Below are 24,332 nucleotides of genomic sequence, written 5' to 3'. Positions count from 1 at the left end.
AAAAGTGGCTCTCGAACATCGACTAAGGCCTTTTAACCCCAACAAACGGGCACCGACCGGAAGCACAGGAAACCTCCCAAAATCAATCCCCACCGATCACACTGTCAGCTAGGATGGGAAACAATCAGCCGCCCAGCCGAAATGCCAGGAGAGACAAGGGGAGGGAAACCTCAACCTCAGAACAGGGAAACACGCATGGTGGCACAGAACCAGCGAGGGTCAACTCTGCAGAGTTCCCAGCGCGGACCCATGTACAGATGGATAGAATGATGGGCTTCATCACCTCCGAGTTCCAGAAATATAGGGAGGAGATGAAAAACGTCCTCATGGCGGCTGTCGAAGCAGCAGTGGAGGCCGCGACAACCCCCATGAGGGAGGCAATAGACTACATGGAGTGGAGGTTGGAGGCCCAGGAGACGATGACAAGGGACCTCAAAAAGGCCGCCACGGACCAAAGGGACCGATCACGACACTCGGGGCCAACGTGGCGAGGTTGGTCAAGACCCAGAAAGGGTTGAAGGACAAGGTCAAGACCAAGAAAACCAATCACGACAAAACTTGAAGATTGTGGGTCTACCCGAGGGAATGGAGGGGCGAAACACCACAGAACACTTGCAGAGGTGCTCGGGAAGCTGGTCAGCAAGGAGGGCCTCACCAAGCTCCCAGAGGTAGACCGTGCCCCTACAGGTCACTTTAGCAACAGCCCAGGGCCAGGGAAACACCGGCACTAGGATAAGGAGCGGATCCTGAGGTGGGCGAAGAGCGTAAAAGAGTGCGTGGGAAGAACATTCCATCCATTTGCACCAGGACATTGGTGCAGACCAGACCAAATGCCAGGTCGAATTCAATGGTGCCAAATCCACGCTGTACAAAAGTGGGGTGTAGTTTGGCATGCACTATCCCGCCAAACTGTTGGTCATGTATCAGGGAAAAGAACACTACTTTGGCGCCCCAGAGGAGGCCAACAGGTTTTGTCCAGAAAAATGGACGGGGCAACCAACAATAGAGGGCAATGTCCAGAACATGGCAACACGTTAGCACAGTGGTTAGCACTGTTGCTTCATAGGGCCAGGGTCCCAGGTTCGATTCCTGGCTTAGGTCACAGTCTGTGTGGAATCTGCATGTTCTTCCTGTGTTTGTGTGGGTTTCCTCCGGGTAATCCGGTTTCCTCCTACAAGTCCAGAAAGACGTGCTGTTAGGTGAAATGGACATTCTCAATTCTCCCTCTGTGTACCTGAACGGGCGCCGGAATGTGGCAACTAGGGGCTTTTCACGGTAACTTCATTGCAGTGTTAATATAAGATTATTATTATATGCAGATGTGCGAAAGGTTGGGGGGGGGGGGTAGGAGGGGAGAGATAGACCGGGTTAAATTGAGGAACCCCACAGTTAAGGGAGTCATTACACTAGCGAACAGGCTGGTGTACGGATGCACAGCGAAGGATGCCGCGGTGCACCTCCTAGGAAGGAGGGAGTCCCTGACAGGAGGGAGAGATAAACAAAATTTCAGGGCAAATAAAGGGCAAGAAGGTGGGGGATATTGGGGTTAGAGTAGGGGGCAAAGTCCAGTGGGGAGGGGGGAACTAGGAGTTGGAAGCATAAGGGTAGGGGGTACAGGGGAGAAGCAGAAGGGGGGTTAGGGCAGGGGAGGGTAGTGCTGGATGCAACAGGTGGCGACGGCAAAAATAAGGAAGTAATCGGTGGCCATCTTGAATGACCCGTGAGCAAGGGCAGGCACAGACAAACATGGCCAAGCTCACAGGGTGACTATGGCCGCCCCCCTCATCTGGATAGTAACAGAGAACATGAGGGGCCTCAACTGGCCGGTGAAAAGATCAAGAGTCCTCGTCCATCTCAAGAGCCTGAGGGTGGACATAGCCTTCTTACAGGAGACACACCTAAGGGAGAGGGACCGACTGCGGGAAGGAGTGGATGGGTGGGACAAATGTTTCATTCATGTTGCAACACCAGGACCACTGTGGTGGCCGTACTAGTAAACAGGCCAGTTGTATTCACTGCAATGAGCAGTGACGGACCTGGGGGTATGGGAGATTTGTCATGGTCAGCCCCAGTAGTCTTGGTAAAATGGGACAACGCAGAGTCCGTGTGGTAGTCTGTGTAGAGGTATTACGGTACCTGGTAACGCTGGAACACTATTGGTAGATATTATATGTTTCCTATTGGTCAAGCTGTATGGTAGCTTTGCCCTGCAAGGCGGGGTATAAGAGCCCGTGCCGCCCCAGCAGCCTTCATTCTGTACCTGAGCTGCTGGGGGAAACATTCAGCTTATTAAAGCCTTCAGTTGGACTACTTCCTCGCTTTAGTGGGCATTGATCGTGCATCAATTTAATAAGCTAGATTTAAAAGGATGGAGCTCCGAATCAAGCCGGAGTGTCTGCAACTCAGCCCCCACGCGGCGAACTCAGCGGCAATCTTCAAGCACTGGCTGGCGTGTTTTAAAGGATATCTCGGAACGGCTGAAAACACACCCACGGGAGAACAGAAAATGGTAGTCCTGCACTCGAGGGTGAGGCCGGAAATTTACACCCTCATCGAGGACGCGGAAGACTTCGATGCAGCAATAGAGCTGCTAAAAGGACATTATATTCGCCCGGTAAACCAGGTCTACGCCCGACATCTGCTAGCAACGAGGGGACAAATCCTTGGGGAAATCGCTGGAAGAATTCTACCGTGCGCTCCTGGTACTGGGGAGAAATTGCAGCTGCTCGCAAGTTTCAGCGAGCGACCACAACAGAATTCTTGATCCGGGACACTTTCGTGGCAGGTATGCTGTCCTCCCAAATCCGCCAGCGATTGTTGGAAAAAGACACACTAGGCCTCAAAGAGGCACGGGCCCTTGCAGGCTCCCTGGATGTGGCCTCCAGAAACGCCCGCGCTTACGATCCCGACCGCGCAGCAGCCCCCTGGGCAGCGTGGAACCCCTCCGCAGCCGACCCCGAGACATCCCCCATCCCCCCACAAGCTTGTGCTGCAAGGCGGCCTGGCAACTCTGGGGGGCCCCGCTGCTACTTTTGCGGGCAGGCCAAGCACCCCCCGGCAGCGCAGCCCGGCCCACGCATCCACCTGCAAGGGATGGGGTAAAAAGGGCCACTTCGTGGTGGTATGCCAGGCCCGTGCGGTCGCCGCGGTCTCCGGCGGCGAATGCGGACCGCCACCACAACCTCTCCACGGTCCCCGTGCAGCCAGAGGGCGCCGCCATCTTCCTACTCCAGGGCCACGTGCCCCCCGGGCGCCGCCATCTTGTCCCGCGAAGGCCGTATTCGATGGATGGGCGCCGCCATTTTGTGCACCCCCAGCCATGTGCGACCAATGGGAGCCGCCATCTTGGATGGACTCCCAGGACCCCAGCTCAGCCGACCGCACACCGCCCGAAGAGAACACTCAACTGCTGAGATTAGCCTCAGTGACCCTGGATCAGTCCCGGCCTCGAACACTCTCAACTGCTACAACAACAGTACTAATCAACGGGCACGAGACGTCCTGCTTAATCGACTCTGGGAGCACGGAGAGCTTCATACATCCGGACACGGTAAGGCGCTGTTCTCTCCTCGTCCACCCCGTTAATCAAAAAAATCTCCTTGGCCTCCGGTTCCCACTCAGTAGAGATAAAGGGGTTTTGTGTTGCAAACCTCACAGTCCAGGGAAGGGAGTTTAAAAATTACCGACTCTACGTCCTTCCCCACCTCTGCGCGGCCACACTCCTAGGTTTAGACTTCCAGTGTAATCTCCAAAGTATAACTTTCAAATTCGGCGGCCCTATACCGCCCTCGCTGTCTGCGGCCTCGTGACCCTCAAGGTCGATCCGCCTTCCCTGTTTGCGAACCTCACCCCGGATTGCAAACCCGTCGCCACCAGGAGCAGACGGTACAGTGCCCAGGATCGGATCTTTATTAGGTCAGAGGTCCAAAGGCTACTGAGGGAAGGAGTCATTGAAGCTAGCAACAGTCCCTGGAGAGCTCAAGTAGTGGTGGTAAAGACCGGGAGGAAGCATAAGATGGTCATCGACTACAGTCAGACCATCAACAGGTTTACGCAGCTGGACGCGTATCCTCTCCCCCGCATATTCGGCCTGGTAAACAGGATCGCGCATTACAAGGTCTTCTCCATGGTGGATCTTAAGTCCGCCTACCACCAGCTCCCCATCCACACTAGTGACCGCATATACACTGCCTTCGAGGCAGATGGGTGGCTCTATCACTTCTTAAGGGTTCCCTTTGGTGTCACCAACGGGGTCTCGGTCTTCCAGCACGAGATGGACCGAATGGTTGACCGGTACGGTCTACGGGCAACAGTCCCGTATCTCGATAATGTCACCATCTGCGGCCACGACCAGCAGGACCACGACACCAACCTCCGAAAATTCCTCCAGACCGCAAAGATCCTTAACATTACATATAACAAGGATAAATGCTTGTTTAGCACCGACCGCCTAGCCATCCTCGGCTACGTAGTGCGAAATTGAGTTATAGGCCCCAACCCTGAACGCATGCGCCCCCTTATGGAGTTCCGCCTCCCTCACTGCTCCAAGGCCCTGAAGCGCTGCCGAGGGTTTTTCTCTTACTATGCCCAGTGGGTCCCCAACATGCGAACAAGGCCCGTCCCCTGATCCAATCCACAGCTTTTCCCCTGTCGATAGAGGCCTGCCAGGCCTTCAGCAACATCAAAGCAGACATTGCAAAGGCCACGATGCACGCCATCGAGGGGTCCCTCCCCTTCCAGGTTGAGAGCGACGCGTCTGACGTAGCTCTGGCGGCCACCCTCAACCAAGTGGGCAGACCCGTGGCCTTCTTCTCACGTACCCTCCATGCTTCCGAAATCCGCCACTCCTCAGTCGAAAAGGAGGCCCAGGCCATAGTACAAGCTGTGCGACATTGAAGGCATTACCTGGCTGACAGGAGATTCACTCTCCTCACTGACCAATGGTCGGTTGCTTTCATGTTCAATAATGCACAGCGGGGCAAGATCAAAAACGATAAGATCTTGCGATGGAGGATTGAACTCTCCACCTACAACTACGAGATCTTATAACGTCCCGGGAAGCTAAACGAGCCTCCTGATGCCCTGTCCCGCGGCACATGTGCCAACGCACAAGTGGACCGCCTCCGAGCCCTCCACGAGGACCTCCCACCCGGGGGTCACTCGCTTTTTCCACTTTATCAAGACCCGCAACCTCCCCTACTCCATCGAGGAGGACAGGACAGCCACCAGGGACTGCCAAATCTGCGTGGAGTGCAAACCACACTTCTACCGGCCAGAGAAAGCGCACCTGATAAAGGCTTCCCGTCCCTTTGAACGCCTCAGCATGAACGTCAAAGGCCCCCTACCCTCCACCGACCGCAACACGTACTTCCTGAACGTGATTGACGAGTACTTCCGGTTCCCATTCGCCATCCCCTGCCCCGACATGACCGCAACCACCGTCATCAAGGCCCTCCATGGCATCTTTGCACTGTTCGGGTTCCCCGCTTACATACATAGTGATAGGGGGTCCTCCTTTATGAGCGACGAACTGCGTCAATTCCTTCTCAGCAAGGGCATCGCCTCGAGCAGGACGACCAATTACAACCCCCGGGGTAACGGACAGGTAGAGAGGGATAACGGAACTGTCTGGAAGACCGTCCTACTGGCCCTACGGTCCAGGAATCGCCCAGTCTCCCGCTGGCAGGAAGTCCTCCCGGATGCCCTCCACTCCATTCGGTCACTGCTTTGTACCACAACCAACCAAACACCTCACAAACGTCTCCTGGTCTTCCCCAGGAAGTCCTCGCTCCCGACCTGGCTGACAGCTCCCGGACCCATCCTGGTCCGAAAACACGTGCAGGCGCACAAGTCGGACCCGTTGGTCGAGAGGGTCCATCTTCTCCACGCTAACCCCCAGTACGCCTACGTGGCGTACTCCGATGGCTGACAATATACGGTCTCCCTACGAAACCTGGCGCCCGCCGGAGCCCCACGCACACCCGAGCCACCAGTCCCACGCTCCCTCCCACCAGTGCACCTGACAGGAGGATCGGTCCTTCCGCCGGCCCCGTCTAGGCCCCCCCACCCACCGACGCGCCCTGCAGACGCTCCTTTCCCAGGTCAACCGTTTTCCCCACCAGCGCCGTCTAGGGGTGTCGAAGCTGCCACAGAGATCGAGGCCACACCCCCGGAGTCACAGACGCCCGAGCCTCCACCGGAGTCACCACCGAAGTTTCGACGATCACAGAGGACGACCAGGGCCCCCGATCGACTGATTGTTTCATTTTAAAGTGTATAGTTAATTATGAATCATAAATTGTAAATAAAATTGTAAATAGTTACAAAATGCTGTACGGAGGTATTACGGTACCTCCATAACTATAATTTCTACCACGCTACCATGTTGCAATATCAGGCCACTACCCCGCCGGACTCCTTTTTAACAGGGGGTGAATGTGGTAGTCTGTGTAGAGGTATTACGGTACCTGGTAATGCTGGAACACCATTGGTAGATATTGTATGTTTCCTATTGGTCAAGCTGTATGGTAGCTCCGCCCTGCAAGGCGGAGTATAAGAGCCCGTGCCACCTCAGCAGCCTTCATTCTGTAATCTGAGCTGCTGGGGGAAACATCTAGCTTATTAAAGCCTTCAGTTGGACTACAACCTCACTTTAGTGGTCATTGATCATGCATCAGTCCGTCAAAAAAACGGCAGAAATCCCTGACCTAGATACCCACCAGCCTATCATGGGGGGGGGCAGGCTGTGATGCAGCCAGATAGGATGCCTTCTATCGTGCATCTGTAAAAATTGGTAAGAGTCAATGTGTTGCCCTTTGCCAGCTGGAATCTCTCCGTCAGTTCGTCCGGTGTTGTAATCCTACCGTCAGTGTATAGGTCCTTAACTGTCAATGTCCCCCCCGTCCTGTCTCCACCTTGTAAAGGTGGCGTCAGTGAGTGCTGGCGTGAACCTATGGTTATTGCAAATGGGGCTGTGTCAGATATTTTGGTCAGTCCAAATTGCTCCATTAGTTGGTTCCAAGTCTGGAGGGTGGCTACCACCACTGGGCTGCTGGAGTGTTTTTTGGGTGGGGATGGGAGTGCCGCCGTGACGAGGGGCCAGAGCGAGATCCCCATGCAGGAGGCCTCCTCCACAGGCACCCACTCTGGTTCTGGCTCTTTTATCCATCCCATTATTCTTTCCGCTGTTGCTGCCCAATGATAGTATTGTAGCTTTGGAAGAGCTAGCCCTCCCCTGGATTTTGTTTTCTGTAGGACCTTCTTTGAGATCCTAGCATTCATTCCCCCTGCCCTCCCCACATACAGACGCCATGATTAATTTGTCCCGTGAGTTAAAAAAGGCCTTGGGGGTTCTAGATCGAGATGGATCTTAGTCGGAAGAGGTATCTGGGCAGTACGTTCATTTTGATCATCTGCACCCTCCCTGTCAGGGAGAGTGGGAGTGTGTTCCATCTCTGCAGGTCCTTTATAACTTCTTCCATCAAACTGGTCAGGTTCCATTTGTGGACCCCCGTCCAGTCATGGGCTATTTGAATTCACAGGTAGCAGAATTTGCGTTGGCTTGTTTAAATGGCAGTCCCACCAGTGCTGCACCTCCCCCTTGTAGATTCATCGGAAAAATCTTGCTTTTGCTCATGTTGAGTTTGTAGCCCGAGAAGGCACCAAACTCTTTCAGGAGCGTGATGATTCCTTCCATGCTGCTTTGTGGGTCCGAGATGTCGAGGAGCAGGTCATCCACGTAGAAAGAGACTCTGTGCTCTCTGCCTCCTCTTTGGATCCCCCTCCAGTTCTCTGCTGTTGTGTGTGCAATCGCTAATGGTTCGATCGCTGAGGCGAACAGTAGCGGGGACAACGGGCATCCTTGTCTGGTGCCCCTGTGCAGCTGGACGTACTGGGACCTGGTGGTGTTTGTCCGTACACTCGCCATAGGAGTTTCACCCATGAGGTGAAACCTGTTCTGAACACAAACCACTCCAGTACCTCTATGAGGTACTTCCACTCGACTCTGTCGAAGGCCTTTAATGCGTCCAGGGAGACAATCACCTCAGGTGTCCTCTCCCCGGATGGGGTCATGATCACTTTCAGCAGGCGACTGATATTCGATGTTAGCTGTCTATCTTTGACAAAGCCCGTTTGATCCTCTGTGATCACCTCTGGTACGCAGTTCTCCAGCCTTTTGGCTAGGATCTTGGCCAATATTTTGGCATCTATGTTTAGTAGCGAGATAGGTCTGTATGAATCGCCCTCCTTCGGGTCTTTGTCTTTCTTAGGTATTAGCCAATCTGAGCCTGTCCCATGGGGCAGAGACGGTGGCCACCAGCACTTCAGAGTTCCTGCTCGGCTGGTGTTCAGCAACACCACCCACAGCTGCAGACTGGCTGGCAGACCTGTTGATCTTCTCCAGGTGGAGAAATGTCAAGTACGCAATCTGAGGGTTGGACGAGGGCTTCCACAAAGCATCGGGGCTATTCATCAGCCTACTCCAAGACGTTCAAAGCCAACAGTGACTAGGAAGAGGAGGAGGGGAGGGGAGACTGAGGAGAACAGGTAAGAACAAAGACAATGGAGAGGAGTAGAGGGTAAGGGAAGGTGAGGTGAGGAAGGAAACACAAGGATGTCACAGAGCGAAACAGGTGAAAAAAGGAGGGGAGGGGGGACAGGAAGCCCCCCCCCCCCCCCCCCCCCCACCACCCCCCCACCACAAACCATCCCCACAATGACAACAACTGTAACCGCAGAAGAGAAGAGCGGAGCGCAGTAGTATGATACTCAGGGTTAAAGTTGGTGCCGGGGGGCTAGTGACCAGCACTCTGTATAATGAAAACATAATTTCCTTTATTAGCTGTTAGGAAGGCTAATGGAATATTAACCTTTCTTGCAAGAGGATTTGAGTACAGTCGTAAGGTCTTGCTTCAATTGTACAGAAGCTTGGTTAGACCGCATCCTGAGTACAGTGTGTAGTTTTGGTCCCCTTACTTGAGAAAGGATATTATTGCCACAGAGGGAGTCACAGAGGGAGTACAACAAAGGTACACCAGACTTGGAACATATAAAACATAGAACATACAGTGCAGAAGGAGGCCATTCGGCCCATCGAGTCTACACCGACCCACTTAAGCCCTCACTTCCACCCTACCCCCGTAACCCAATAACCCCACTTAACCTTTTTTGGTCACTAAGGGCAATTTATCATGGCCAATCCACCTAACCTGCACGTCTTTGGACTGTGGGAGGAAACCGGAGCACCCGGAGGAAACCCATGCAGACACGGGGAGAATGTGCAGACTCCTCACAGACAGTGACCCAGCAGGGAATCGAACCTGGGACCCTGGCACTATGAAGCCACGCGGAGTAATTCGCAAAAACAGCGATTCTGGTGTGCCGGAGAATCGGCGGACTGGCGCCAGGCCCGATTTCGGCGCGAAAGTTGATTCTCCACCCCTGCGTCGAACGCACTTTTGCCGCGGGGCTGTGGAGAATCTAGCCTTGGGTAGATGCAGGTATAACGATTCCCTTATTTGGGTCGTCTAGAATCAGGGGGCATAAAATAAAGGGAATGCCACTTAGGACTGAGATGAGGAGTAAGTCTTTACACAGAAGATTGTAAATCTTTGGAATTCTCTAAATCAAAGAAGCTCAGTCACTGTGTATATTTAAAGCTTAGATTGATAGATTTCTGATGAACAAAAATGATGAGAGTTATGGGAATAGTGGACATAAAAGGCATTGAAGTGTTGTATTAAATGGCAGGGCAGGCTCAATGGGCTGAATGTTCCTATGTCCTATCATCCCACCTTCTGGGTGTTTTTAGTGCACTAGCTTTCAGCGATTTGTGTACATTTAATCCTTCACAATTCCCAGTCTTTCCTCACAGAAAATATTTGCATTTGCCCCTTGGATCCAAAATGGATGACTGAACTGTAAACTGATCTAATTTGGGGCTGGTTTAGCACAGTGGGCTAAACAGCTGGCTTGTAATGCAGAACAAGGCCAGCAGCGCAGGTTCAATTCCCGTACCGGCCTCCCCGAACAGGCCCCGGAATGTGGCGACTAGGGGTTTTTCACAGTAACTTAATTGAAGCCTACGTGTGACAATAAGCAATTATTATTATTCTTATTATACCAAAGGCTGGCCAAAAAATACAATGAAAATCTTGAAATCAACAGGAGTACTTTTACAATGCAATTTTGTGGCAAAGATCAAAATTCAAATTCATTAAAACAGTCAAGAGCTTTATTTAATCCTTCAACATCCTCATAATAACAGCAAAAAGATACTTTCTCAATGGCAGATATAAAAAAAACACATCAAACACACATTCTATTATGCAATATTCATCACAGAAATGTTTGCGAAGTTCAGCACACCATGCAAAAACTTTAATCATATTCCATTGTAATCATCTGAATGGGAATGTTAGCAAAAAGATGACCAGACACCAGGTCAGGAGGCAGCTCGCCATTCGCCGTTGGCGGGATCTCCTGGCCCCACTGATGGCTTTGCCGTTTGCGACTTGCAGTTTTGTGTGGCTTACCCATCCCGTCACTGGGGAACCTGCCACGGGTGTTACCTTCGGTGGGACCGGGGTAGATTCAGTCAGCTGCAAGGGCCAGAAAATCTTGTGCTCTACCCCAAAACGGAAAAATAGGAAGAGCCAGGAATTCACTTTAGCATCGCCCTGATCCTGATATGTAGTCATACACCAGTGATAATGACCGTTACCATGGTTTTGCTCATCTTTTATCTGGGCATTCCTATGATACATCCGCATCTTTTACTAGTGACACGGGCTACAATCTGATAAAACAAACAATCTAATAGGAAAATAATGTTAACTGCCTACTAGTTAATTATTTTAATTACTCTACAGCTCATTTTAGATGTCACATACTGTTATCCATCTTTGATGAATACTAGAGTGTAATTCAAAGTATCATAGCATTTAGAGTGCAGAATGAGGCCAATTGGCCCATCGAGCCTGCATCAGCCCTTGGAAAGAGGACTCTACTTAAGCCCATGCCTCCACCCTATCCCCGTAACCCCAATCAACCTTTTGGACACTGACGGGCAATTTAGCATGGCCAATCCATCTAACCTGCACATCTTTGGATTGTGGAAGGAAACCGAAGCACCCAGAGGAAACCCATGCAGACATGGGGAGAAAGTGCAAACTCCACACAGTCACCCAAAGGTGGAATTGAATCCGGGTCCCTGGTGTTGTGAGGCAGCAGTGCTAACCACTGTGCCACCATGCCTCTTCCCAATTACTTTCATACCTATCTTTGTGCCATCTGCAAATTTAGCTACCATGTCTTTGCTCCCCTCATCTAAGGGCATGATTTGCCTGCAGTTGCTGGCGCAGAATCTTCTAGTTCTGCCAAAGTCAACCTGCCACGGGTTCCCAGGTGGCAGTGCCAGAGATCCTTGCAAGGCTCTGTAGAATATTGAGCCAATGGCGAACTGTCTCTGCCATGGGAAAACCCACCACGAGATGATCGGAAAATTGTGTCCCAAGTCATTGATATAAACTGTAAAAAGTCAAGGCTTCAGCACAGACCCCTGTGGGACTCCATTTGTCACAACCTGTCAAGCAGAAAAAGATCCATTTATGCATGCTGTTTTCTGCCAGCCAGCCAATCTTCTATCCATGTTAATATGCTATCCCCTACACCTCAAGGTTTTATTTTCCGAAATAACCTTTGATGTGGTACTGATCAAATGCCGTTTGGAAATCCAAGTACAATCTACAAGCTCACCTTTATCCACAGTGCACGTTACTCCATCAAAGAACTCCAATAAATTGGTTAAATAAGATTTCACTTTCTCAAAGTTATGCTGACTCTTCCGAATTACTTCGGCTTTTTCGAAGTGCTCAGATATAACCTCCTTAATAATCAATTCTAGCACCTTCCCCACAGCAGGCGTCAAATTAATTGACTTATAGTTTCCTGTTTTCTACCTCCCTCTCTTCTTAAATAAAGGGGTCACATTTACTACTATCTTGTCTGATGGCATTTCCTCCCCCCATTTCCGCCCTCCAACTCTTCTTTTCCTCTTTGTTCCGTGGCTTGTTTGTGTCTCCCCCCCCCCCACCCCCACCCACTCTACTGGTTGCTGGCTACGAACAGATCTTGGAACAAGATGGTGAACAACATTTACATCCTGTGGAAGCCCTCTTCCGACCCCAGGGTGGCAAATTTTATTTTCTCCAGCCTGAGAAATTCTACCTGGTCGAACAGCCAGTCTGCAGCTTTGGGTGATGCTGCCAATCGTCAGTCGAGTAGGATTCTCCGGTGGGTGATCAGGGAAGCAAATGCTAGGGCATTGGCCCCCGGATACCCTGAAGACTGCCACCTTTGCGCATGGCTCCACCCTCACCCAACCTTGGATATCGCTTCGAAAAAGGTAATCCAGTACCCAACAAGCCTGGGTCAAGCCTAGAACATGTGGGTGTGGTTGGCTGGGCCTCCCTGGCACTGTACACATTTGGCCTCCACCTTCAGAAAGGACCTGCTCATTCGAATTCTAGTTGGGTGCGCTCTGTGCACCACATCTAGCTGTGTTAGGTTCAGCCCTGCACAGGAGGAGGTGAGGTTTGCGCGGTGTAGTGCCTAGATCCAGAGCCCTTCCCGATCCCCATGCCTGGATCTTCATCCCATCCCGTCCTGGTCTTGTCCACGGGGGGTGTACCTCCTCCAAAACACGCATGCACGCACACACTATACACATACACACACCATGCTTAGTTTGTCTGCATTGTTGAAGAAGGTCTTGGGGATGTAGATCGGGAGGGATCTAAACAGGAAGAGGAACCTGGGCAGTTCGTCCATTTTGATAGTCCATGTTCTCCCTGCGAGTGGGAGTGGGCCCCACCTTTGCAGGACCCTTTTAACTTCCTCCACCCGTCTTATCAGGTTCTATTTGTGGATCCATGATCAGTCATGGGCTATTTGGATCCCCACGGAGCAGATTTTGGATTGGGCTTGCTTGAACGGCAATCGGCCATTGCGGGTTCAACGGAAAGATCTTGCTCTTGCTCAGGTTAAGCTTGTAATCCAAGAAGATTCCAAAATCCTTGAGTAGTTTAATTATCCCTTCCATGCGGGTTCGAGATGTAGAGGAGCAGGTCATCCACGTAGAGTGAGACTGTATTATACATAGATCCCTGAAAGTTGCCACCCAGGTTGAGAGGGTTGTTACGAAGGCGTACGATGTGTTAGCTTTTATTGGTAGAGGGATTGAGTTTCGGAGCCATGAGGTCATGTTGCAGCTGTACAAAACTCTGGTGCGGCCACATTTGGAGTATTGCGTGCAATTCTGGTCGCCACATTATAGGAAGGATGTGGAAGCATTGGAAAGGGTGCAGAGGAGATTTATCAGAATGTTGCCTGGTATGGAGGGAAGATCTTATGAGGAAAGGCTGAGGGACCCGAGGCTGTTTTCGTTAGAGAGAAGAAGGTTAAGAGGTGACTTAATTGAGGCATACAAGATGATCAAAGGATTGGATAGAGTGGACAGTGAGAGCCTTTTTCCTCGGATGGTGATGTCTAGCACGAGGGGACATAGCTTTAAATTGAGGGGAGATAGATATAGGACAGATGTCAGAGGTAGGTTCTTTACTCAGAGAGTAGTAAGGGCGTGGAATGCACTGCCTGCAACAGTAGTGGACTTGCCAACACTAAGCGCATTCAAATAGTCATTGGATAGACATATGGACGATAAGGGAATAGTGTAGATGGGCTTTAGAGTGGTTTCACAGGTCGGCACAACATCGAGGGCCGAAGGGCCTGTACTGCGCTGTAATGTTCTATGTATGCTCTCTGTCCCCCTTTTGGATACCCCTCCCCCCTTCGTAATTCTGAGGGCGATCTCCTGTGACGCGATTGCCAGAGCAAACAGCTTCGGGGTTAGCAGGCAACCCTATCTCGTGTCTCTGTGCAGCTGGAAATATTTAGGGCTGGTGGTGTTTGTCCGTACGCTTGGCATGGGAGCACTGGACAGTAGGAGGTGAACCCTGGTCTGAACCCAAACATCCAGGAGCTGTATGAGGTACCTCCACTCGATTCTGTTGAAGGCCTTTTCAGCGTCTAGGAGATGATTACTTTTGGTGTTCTCTCCCTGGATGGGATCATTATCACGTTCAACAGGCACCTGATGTTAGCTGCCTGCCCTTGACAAAGCCCTTCTACTCCTCTATGACCACCTCTGGCACACAACTCTCCAGCCGCTTAGCCAGGATTTGAGGATTTGAGGCTGAGTAGTGAAATGGGCCTGTAGGACCCGCACTCAGTCGGGTCTTTGTCCTTTTAAGGTATCAACGATATTGAAGTTTGTGCCAGTATTGGTGGCAGGGTGCCCCTTACCAGCGAACATCTTTCGCTGGTGTGAATGTTTTGTAGAAGCCCACCGGGCCCCATCACCTTCCCTGCCTGCATGGAGTTGATACTGTCAATGACTTCCCCCAGTTCGAAAGGTGCTTTCAGGCCCTGTCTCTTTTCTTCCTCCATAACCGGCATGCTCAGTCCATCAAGGAAATGCTTTTATGTAGTGGAGTAGTAGGAGAAGAGTACTCTGCGATCATAATCTTCGACCACGCTCCACACTACATGGGTGTGAGGTTGGAGACAGGCCGGACACAGCGTCCCCTCATGTAGGCTGGACATGGTCCTTTTCAACCTTCCTCCTTAGTGTCCCTTGTGTCGCCTCCATTGCCATTTCCGGCTGTGGTGAAATCATCCGGTCGCTCTGGTCGGTTGCGGCCTTCTCCAGCTCTCTGATCGTCGCATCCTGTGTCTTCAGACGCCGCTCCATCTTTTCCAGCGTTGCTTGAAAGGGGATTAGCGCCTCCATTACCGCCACTTTCACCATCGCCATCATTTTGAGTTTAATGGTATCTTTGAGCACTTGGAGCTCCTGTGCTAGGATGTCCCTCCATTTATTTCTAGAGGGGTAACTCAGCGAGTGTTCTGGTGTTCATCCCTTTCGGGTGTGGTCGGAGCCTTGTCGCCCCGCATATATCTCATCACCTTAATCTGGGGCGGCACGGTAGCACAGTGGTTCGCACTGTTGCTTCACAGTGCCAGGGTCCCCAGGTTCAATTCCCGCTTAGGTCACTGTTTGTTGTGGAGTTTGCACATTCTCCCTGTGTCTGCGTGGGTTTCCTCCGGGGTCTCCGGTTTCCTCCCCACAGTCCCAAAAGACGTGCTGTTAGGTGAATTGGACATTCTGATTTCTCCCTCAGTGTACCCGAACAGGCGCCGGAATGTGGCGACTGGGGGCTTTTCACAGTAACTTCATTGCAGTGTTAATGTAAGCCTACTTGTGACAATAATAAAGATTATTATTCATCTCGAGACTTTTACTGGTTCCGTCGTCTTTTCGGCTCCTCTGGTTTTTGTCTGGCATGCCTCGTTCGTTGTGGTGGTGTTGGAGGAGGGTGGGGGAACTTGTTTCCCGGGTTTAGTGATTTTTGGACTAATTGTGCCTAATTTCAAGTTTCCAGGAGGAGAACCACCTTTCATGCATCTGCTCAGAATATCATCGTCACCGGAAGTCCCAGGCAGTATTGCTGACCCTGCTGCTGGTTGTCCGACCCCCTCGGGGGAATAGGGTGCTCTGCCCCTCATCCACAGCGTCGAGCTGCCTGACCAGGTCGGCATCACCAAAGCGAGGGGCAGATCTGTGAGCTGCCATGCTGGTTTGTTGACTGGGACGGAGTGGTGTTCAAAAGCAGCTCCTTCTTGTTAGCGGCGAGAAGCTGAGGTGCCAGTCAGAGAAATCAGATGGCAAGGGAGCCAGTAATGTCGAGAATCTCATGAAGGCTAATTCTTGGCACTAAGTGACGTTGACTACAGGCCACGATCTCACCAACGTGGCCGTCGAGAAACACCCCACCAAACGTGCCCAAAATGATACTAAAATTTTCCCATTAAATTACACCCTATGTTAAACTTACATGAGACACTAGTTCAGCCTCAGGTGTCCATTTCTGGGTGCCACACTTCAGGAAAAATGTGAAAGCATCAGAGAGTGCAGAAAATATTTGCAAGAATGGTTCTAGGGTTGAAAAACTTCAGTTACAAAAACAGACCAGAGTGGTAAGCAACAAGTGGGAGGGAGTTGCAGAGGAAAGTAGCATGCATGCAGATCACTGAGTAGGAGGGAAGTGACGAGCGGGAGGATCAGGGAGGCAGGTTGCAAGCAGGAGAGATGGGGAGGAATAGACAGCAGGAGAAAAGTTGAAAGGGTTTAGTACTGAAGTTAGTTAGATTAAATTATTAGGAGTTAATAAGAGGTTTTTTTGGCCAGTTAGGTTTAAGGCAGTCAATAGGCTCTTCATGTAAATATTACAGGTCAAGAACATAGCCCATTCTTCTTACGTGTTTTCTGATGGGAAAGTGATTTTCATTCAGCACATATTTTCAGGAACACAATAGGACTGTTAAACACAGGATGGTTGTTTAGCATCCAATGCATTGAACAGAATTAGGCTCATTTCATTACATCCAAGATAGTTTCTGATAAATACCTTTTCTTGATGTGGTACAATATCACTAATGGTGTTCCATTCCAAAACTATCTTTTCCTCCAGTTGATCTTCAAGTTTTTCCATTAAATTTATATCTTCCCATAGTTTCCGGTTCAGTACTTCTGCATCTGCAATTTTATTTTGTAGATTCTTTAAATGATTTGCCTTGACCTCGAATTGGTACTCTAATTCATGCACATCCTGTGAGCATACCTCGTACTCTGTATAAAATAAAGATATACAATTTCAATTTTTAAAGAAGGAAATGTTAATAATGTATAAGCTTCTGAAATTAGGACATTTAGGTTTAATCTTAAACAAACATATACAGATGGAATAGTCCATTCTATTGCAGTGACATGGATAAGTCAGAACATGTCCAAGGGAAGGAAAGCTAAGGGAAGATACACAACAGTCAAAAATTCAAATTACTTAACTGCTTTCCACAAAAAGCGACCAGTGATCAAGCTCTGGGGCGTCAAAACTGGGAGATACCCCAAAGATGTGCTGGGGAACCATTGCCCCACAAGTCCCTAGCTAAGGATTGCATTGTAATTGCCCTAGAAGTTCAAACCTCTTGGACAATTGCAATCAGGATCATCCCAAAAATGATTTAAATCGCAAAATTGTTCTGACTGTCTTACCAGGATAGTTATCCAGAAAAAGTTGGTATCAGCACAGCCCACTCCCCACCAAGCACGCCGAACCTCCACTGGACTCCCCTTACCCCCGCGACCCCTCACAGGAACCCCCAAACATTCAACTCCAAACACTGACCATCCCTCCAAGGACTGCCCAAACGCCACCCCCTGAATGACCATCCGACCTCCACTCCCAACTGGCTGCCCAACCCTCCGCCATGACTACCTGACATCACCCCACCCACTGACCACTTACCCCAACCGAACACCCAACTTACCCCAACCAATTGAACCCCTTCCTGACCAACTGACTCCTAGCGACCAACCCTCTATTGACCACCTGACCCCACCCCCTTCAACCACCTCCCTCATACTGATGACCCAATCCTCCCCGCTCCCCCCCCCCAGAAGACTAAAGAAAGCAATAGCTAAAGCCATTCAAGAGACAGGATTGGATTGGATTGGATTTGTTTATTGTCATGTGTACCAAGGTACAGTGAAAAGTATTTTTCTGTGAGCAGCTCAACAGATCATGAAGGAAAAGGATGGACTGACTTGTTGCCCAGGATTCTAATGCGACTTAGGGCAACACCCAGTGTTGGGTTAACTCCGTATGTGCTGATGACGGGAAGAGCTACGAGCAGTTGTGACAAAGAGTGAGGAAATAGGATCAGCAATAGAGAGAGTGAAACAGTTTGTAAGGGAGCTGTCCAAGCAAATGCATGAACTGAGCCAGGAGGCCAGGGATCAGCAGATCATATGGAATATAGAAGCGTAGGCCAAGATACAGCAGGCTGAGGTACCAGGAGTAGGGGAAAAGGTTAAAGTCATGCCCGAGAACTTCTGGTGGCGGCCATGAGCTGATCAGTCGCACACAAGGTGGCTCCAGTTTGGAGGAGCTGGTTTTGGCCCTTTCTTACTGGGTGATTTTTGTGCAAAAAGTGCACAAAGCTGGGAGTTAGAATTGTTGCTCCGAAAGATCCCACAGGACAGTCTTGGAGATTCCGCCTGAGCCCGACTTAGGTAGGCAATCGACCCACGTAACGGCCAGTGTCCCAAGTTCATCGAAACAGAATATAAAGGTCTCCATTCTTATTCACAAGGATTATTCACAGATCAAGCAGAAACCACAGGTGTGAACTCTGTATTGGACAAATCACTGGATTTCGGAAGTCTGTACTAACTGCATGCGTGTCCAACAAGGGAGGATAGGGCAGATTTGCACGCAGCTTCTGAGAGATTAGGGCCGGAACACAAGCCATACCCGCTGACCAATCGGCCCTCTACCCCCTTGTTCCCCAACGTCAATATGGCAACTCGGACAACAGGTAGAGATGTAGAGGCGAGGAAGACAGGAGCAGATAGTAGTCCCATATGGGAGAGGGTAGTATGGGGATATATCAAAGGGAGAGGTTGGCACATGTGGTCAGAACTTATCAGGCCCCGGCGCGGCAGAGCACACTTGGTGGGAGAACGTGAACAAAGCTCATGGGAAACATCCGCCGAACTATAAGTAGCCACTGCCCGCACTTACGGCATCATTGAGGTGAAGAGCCATCCCCGCACCACCCACCCGGCAACTGCACGGCCGAAGACCTAGCCAGGGCCAGTGCCCGCAACGGACTTCTCTGCCAGCCAACCAGAGGTGAGCCAATGAATGCGATTGATGTCTCCCAGACTAACGTAGCCGACCTAGCACAGTCCCAACGCACTGACGGTTCCCTAGGACAGATCCTGAACGGCGATTCCCAGCCAAAACCAGCTCCTCCAAACTGGAGCCACCTTGTGTGCGACTGATCAGCTCATGGCCGCCATCAGTAGTTCTCTGGCATGACTTTAACCTTTTTCCAAAATCACGTTGATTCTATCCGATTGCCTTGAAATTTTCTAAGTATCCTGCTGTAACATCTTTAATGTGGTTCAAAGACTGGTGTGGCAGAAGTGGGTTCTGATTTATGGGGCATCGGCACTAATACTGGGGAAAGTGGGGCTGTACCCTTTGAACGGTCTACACCTAAACCATGGTAGGACCAGTCTTCTTGCAAACCACATAGCTAGGAAAGTAGAGAGGATTTTAAAATAAATAGTGGGGGCAAGGGAATAAATGTGGGCAAATGTAGTATGTCAAAGGGTAGTGACAAGGAAAGAAAAGAAGGTAATATTATGGGAAATGATAAACAGACTGTGACAAGCTGGGACAAGGAATATGAGTAAATCAACAGATGAGGTTAGAAAAATAATAAAAGGACAGATCCTAAAGTCTGCACCTGAATGCATGAAGAACTTGAAACAAAACAAATGAACTGAAATAGTGCAAATAGATATTAGCAAGTACAATCTCATAGCCTTTACAGGGATATGGCTGCAGAATGGCATGGATTGAAACCTAAATATTGAAAGTGACTTTTAAGAAGGATAGGGCGCGGGATTCTCCCTTCTGGGGACTAAGTCCCCACGCCCGCCAGAAAAAGGGCGAGAATCACTCCGGACCTTTTCCTTGAAGGTCCGGTGTGATTCTCCGTTTTCCAGGGGGCTAGCAGAGCCCCGGTGTGCGTCCCGCAGTTCTGGCTGCCGGCGGGGCCCTACTAGCCAGACCGCGCGGCTGCGCATGCGCACAGCGGCCGCAAGCGGACCCACGCATGCGCACGGCGGCCCACCTCGGCAAGGGCGCCACCGACATGGCGGACCCACACAGCGGGCCCGCGTGGAGGAAGGTAGGTCCCTCCCAGATCGCGGTGGCCAGCCGATCGGTGGCCCCCGATCGCAGGCCTGGCCTCCGCTGAGGCCCCCCGGAGTCAGATACCCCCCGCCCCCAACCGTGGCCGCGGGTCACAGCGGGTGGTACCACATGCAAACCACGCTGGTGGGAGTTCGGCCGGTCGACCGCAGAGAATCGCCGCGGGGGCCTGTTTCAACGGCTCCCGGCCGTCGCACGTCGACCGCACGCGCGGGGATGGCGGGTCCGTGGAGAAACGCGGAAGCGCCGTCACCCGGCGTAAATTGCTGTTCTCCAGCCCCGCGCCGGGTGTGATTCTGGCACGGAGGGTCGGGGAATCCCGCCCAGGAAGTTTGGAAAAGGTGAACAAATGATTCTGTGAATCAAAAATGACATTAGCACAATAGAGAGGGATGAATTACATTCAAGAAACCCAGAAAGAGAAGTGGTTTCGGTAGGGATGAGGAATGATAAAGCAAGTAAGTCACTTTTGGGAGTGGTGTATAGCCCCACGTAGTTACATGGTAGATGGGATATCAAAGAACAAATAATGGGGGCTTGTCGCAAAGTTACAGCAATTATCATAGGGGAATTTTAATCTACATATTGACTGGAATAATCAGATGGACAAAGGTAGCGTAGATGAGGAATTCATAGAATGTTTTCGAATAGTTACTTTGATCAGCACTTTCTGGAACCATCCAGGAAGCAGGCTATACCAGAACTGGCATTGTGCAATAAGATAGGATTAAGCCATGACCTCGTAGCAGTGATCAAAGTGTGACTGATTTTTACATTAATTTTGAGGGAGAGAAGAATGGGTCTAAGACTAGTATTTTAAAACTAAGGAGAGAATGAAAGCAGAGAGAGCAAAAGTGAGCTGCCAATTTAGTTTGAGGGATAGGTCAATAGGAATGCAGTGTCAGACAATTAAGGGGATATTTTAGAATACACCAAATGGATACATTACGAGAAAGAAAAATTCCAAGGGAAGGACCACCATCTGTGGTTAACTAAAAATTAGTATCAAACTTAAAGAAACTAAATGATTATTAAGGAGAGAAACATTAGAATACTAGAGAAAGGTAGCTAGAAATACAAGTGTCAGATGTACAAGAGTTTATATAGCTATTGAAAAAAAAATTAATGTGAATCTGGGGAGTTAATGGAAAATAAAGAGATGGTAGATGAATTAAATAGGTATTTTACTTTAGTCTTCACTATAAAGAATAGAAGCAACATCCCAGAAATGCTGTAAACCGGAAAAAACAGTTCATGTAGTTATTCTAATACCTTTTTGTACAGCTTCAGGAAGCACTTGCAGCCACCAGAGTGACAGTTGATCAATTTTGTTTTCAAGTGTGACCACGCGCTCTCTTTCTGCTTTTAAACCCTCATTTGTGTTTTGGCACTCAGATTTTAGTTGTTCCATCAAGCTGATGATCTCAGAGAGGACCACCCTTGCCTCTTCTTGCAAAGCTATTGTTTGTTCATGTTCTACATAAGAAGCAATAATTGCATCAGTTTTGCTGAAATCAATGACCAAAATGTCAAAATAAAATAAAGACTTTAAACACACACAACAAATGAAGTTATGCTTTGCAATTTAGGTTTTTGTCCTGCAAATACAAACCACTACATTTCATAGCCTCCACAACTCAAAAGTAAGGTGATAAAGTAACCTGAATGGTTGCCCATTTTGACACTTTAGGGGCAGGATTCTCCGACCCCCGCCGGGCGGGTGAATCGCTGGGGGGGGGCGGATTCTCCGGCGCCGGTTTTTCGGTGGGGGCGGGAATCGCGTTGCGCCGGTCGGGGGTCGTTGGCAGTGCACCCTCCCCCCCAGCAATTCTCCGCCCCGCGATGGGCCAAGTGGCCGCCCGTTTTTGGTCAGTCCCGCCGGCGTACATTACACCAGGTCCATATCGGCGGGACCTGGCTCTGCGGGCGGCCTACGGAGTCCTCGGGGAGGGGAGGGGGGGGGGGGGCATGGTGGCCTGGCCCACAATTGGGGCCCACCGATCCGTGGACGGGCCTGTGCCGCGGGGGCACACTTTCCCTCCTCGCCGGCCGGTGTAACGGTCCGCCATGGCCGACGCGGAGAAGAACCCCCCTGCGCATGCGCTGGGATGACGCCAGTACACGCTGGCGCTCCCGCACATGCGCCGACTCGTACCGGCATACCCTTTGGCGCCAGTTGGCGCGGCGCCAACCCTGCCGGCGCCAGCCTGGCCTCTGAAAGTACGGAGGATTCTGTACCTTTCGGGCGGCCCGACACCGGAGTGGTTCACGCCACTCCTCAGCGCCAGTATGGCCCGCCCCGCCAGATAGCGGAGAATCCCGCCCCAGGTGTCAGTTTGGCAGTGCTGATTCATATTCCAACCTGGCACCAATTCTAATCATGAAAGTTGTGTCCTGAATGTCAGTCAAGGTTTTGATCTTAGCAAGTGTTTAAGCAGAATTTGCTGGTGATCCAGTAAGCAGGTCTTTCCAACATTATTTTTTTTTAATTCAAGCTGTTCATTATGCCTGGCTATAGTTACAGTGTGGGAGTTTCCTAATTTATGTTTCTGTCTACTTCCAAGTTTTGCCCACATAGCACTCAATTTCACCAACTTATCCTGGCTCCTCACTGTGATGATATGCGTAATGTAAGTTTGTACATAATGTCATGCACGACCTCCGACCACGAGGTGGCAATGTAAACCCATCACGTCACCATTTGATCTGGGAGTTGGTCATGCTGGAAGATAGACGTATTTGCAGTAGTTCCATGAGAGTTGTTTAGTTTTAGTTGTTCGTTAGTTTATTTATCCTAGTTATCTTAGCAAGAAGTTTGTTCTACTATAAATTATTTAAAACTATATGTTCTGTAGTTCATTATTTACTTTGGCCAGTCTACAGAACATGACACTCAATATCCTGCACGGGACTTACGGGGTCGGTATGATTTGCTTCCCCGTGGTACTCACGGAGTAGGAGCTCTCCTGCTGAGGGGCAGAGAACTCCATTCAGCTACATATAAAAAGGTTGGCCAATAAGGCACCAACCATAAAGAGGGTCGGTAAACGTAACTGTAAACAAATCAAAGTTCTTTATTCTTACTTGCTGTGGACTCCGTGTCCTTATTAAACTCAACTCACGGAATTTTAAATTCTTCAACACATCTTCAAATCCTTCAATTGCCTTATGAATCGCCTCCAGTCTGAGAATCCACTTCTGTCCTTTAACTCCAGCACTCAGTGAACCCTCCATTGAAGGCAAAACCTTCACTAGCTCATTAAATTTCTCCTCCTTCACTATCTTTAAAACTTATTTAAAGCCTATCGCTTGAACTAAGCTTTTAATCACATCTCCCAACTCTCCAACCAGTCCATTCCTTTTATGTTTACTTATTCTTTCCCTTTCCATACAGTTCCAAAGAACGGACATCAGAAATGCAATATCTTAAATATTTTTATTCAAGGTATTTAACAAATACATACAGAATGAGAAGAGCAACAAATCAAACCAATAAACAACCACAACCCTCCAGCACCCTGACACCGACCCCGCCCCCATCTTGCTAATTCTCTTTGATGAAATCGATGATTGATGAAATCGATGAGCAGTTTCCACTTCCAGACAAACCCCTCTACCGACCCCACTGAACGAACTTAACCTTTTCCAACCTCAGGAACCAACCCACACCCCTGCTTTTGGTGGCTCCGATCCTGCCATCCCAGCAAAATCCATCTCCGGACTATCAGGGAAGCAAAGGCCAATACATCGACCTCTCTCCTCACCCTGGATTCCCGGGTCTTCCGACACACCAAATATCGGCACATCCAGACTCGAACCATCCCCTCACCCAGCAACCCAGACATCACGTCCGAGAACCCCCTCTGTCTTGGACACACCCAGAACACGTGGACGTGATTCGCGGGTGCCCCCGGGCATCGCCCTCACATATATTCATCCCCGCAAAGAACTTGCTCATTCTCACCACCGTCATGTGGGCCCTATGCACCACTTTAAACTGGATGAGGCTTAACCTCTCACAATCAGGATACATTCACCCTCCACAAGGCCTCAGTCCATGTCCCAGACCCCACCTCCCCTTCCAGCTCCTCCTCCTATTTGTGCTTACCATCCTCCACCAGGGCGCCCTCCCTCTCCATCACTTCCTTTTAAATGTCCGTCCCCTATCTCGTCCTCCGACAATAGCTCGTCTTGCAACACCGGAGGTGGCAGTCCCAGGAAGGACGGCACCTCTCTCCTCACAAAATCCCGAACCTGCAGGTACTTAAAACTATTCCCCTTGGGCAACTCATCCAATTCATACAATTCCTCCAGCCCCACAAATTTGCTCCCAATACCACGTACCTGAAGTACTCAATCCCCACTTGCTGCCACCCCCGGAACCTCACATCCAGCCTCGCTGGCACAAAACTACGGTTCTCGCAA

General features: G+C 50.2%; 1 protein-coding gene across 4 annotated transcripts in view; it reads right to left on the bottom strand.

The window, feature by feature from the left end:
• Window positions 1-24,332, bottom strand: part of ccdc178 (coiled-coil domain containing 178) — a 564,802-nt gene that overhangs the window by 488,849 nt on the left and 51,621 nt on the right. For 3 of the 4 annotated variants that reach the window (XM_072467843.1, XM_072467841.1, XM_072467840.1), the window contains exons 6-7: window positions 21,180-21,383; window positions 16,530-16,750 (exon numbers count right to left, since the gene is read on the bottom strand). In XM_072467843.1, the coding sequence (XP_072323944.1) occupies window positions 16,530-16,750; window positions 21,180-21,383 (425 nt within the window). The remainder of the gene's footprint in view (window positions 1-16,529; window positions 16,751-21,179; window positions 21,384-24,332) is intronic. The other variant, XM_072467842.1, reaches the window with a different exon arrangement.

Source organism: Scyliorhinus torazame, chromosome 11, assembly GCF_047496885.1.
Source record: "Scyliorhinus torazame isolate Kashiwa2021f chromosome 11, sScyTor2.1, whole genome shotgun sequence".
In the NCBI taxonomy this organism is placed as follows: Eukaryota; Metazoa; Chordata; class Chondrichthyes; order Carcharhiniformes; family Scyliorhinidae; genus Scyliorhinus; species Scyliorhinus torazame.
Note: the sequence above shows the minus strand (reverse complement) of the source record. Positions and strands in the feature narration are given on the sequence as shown.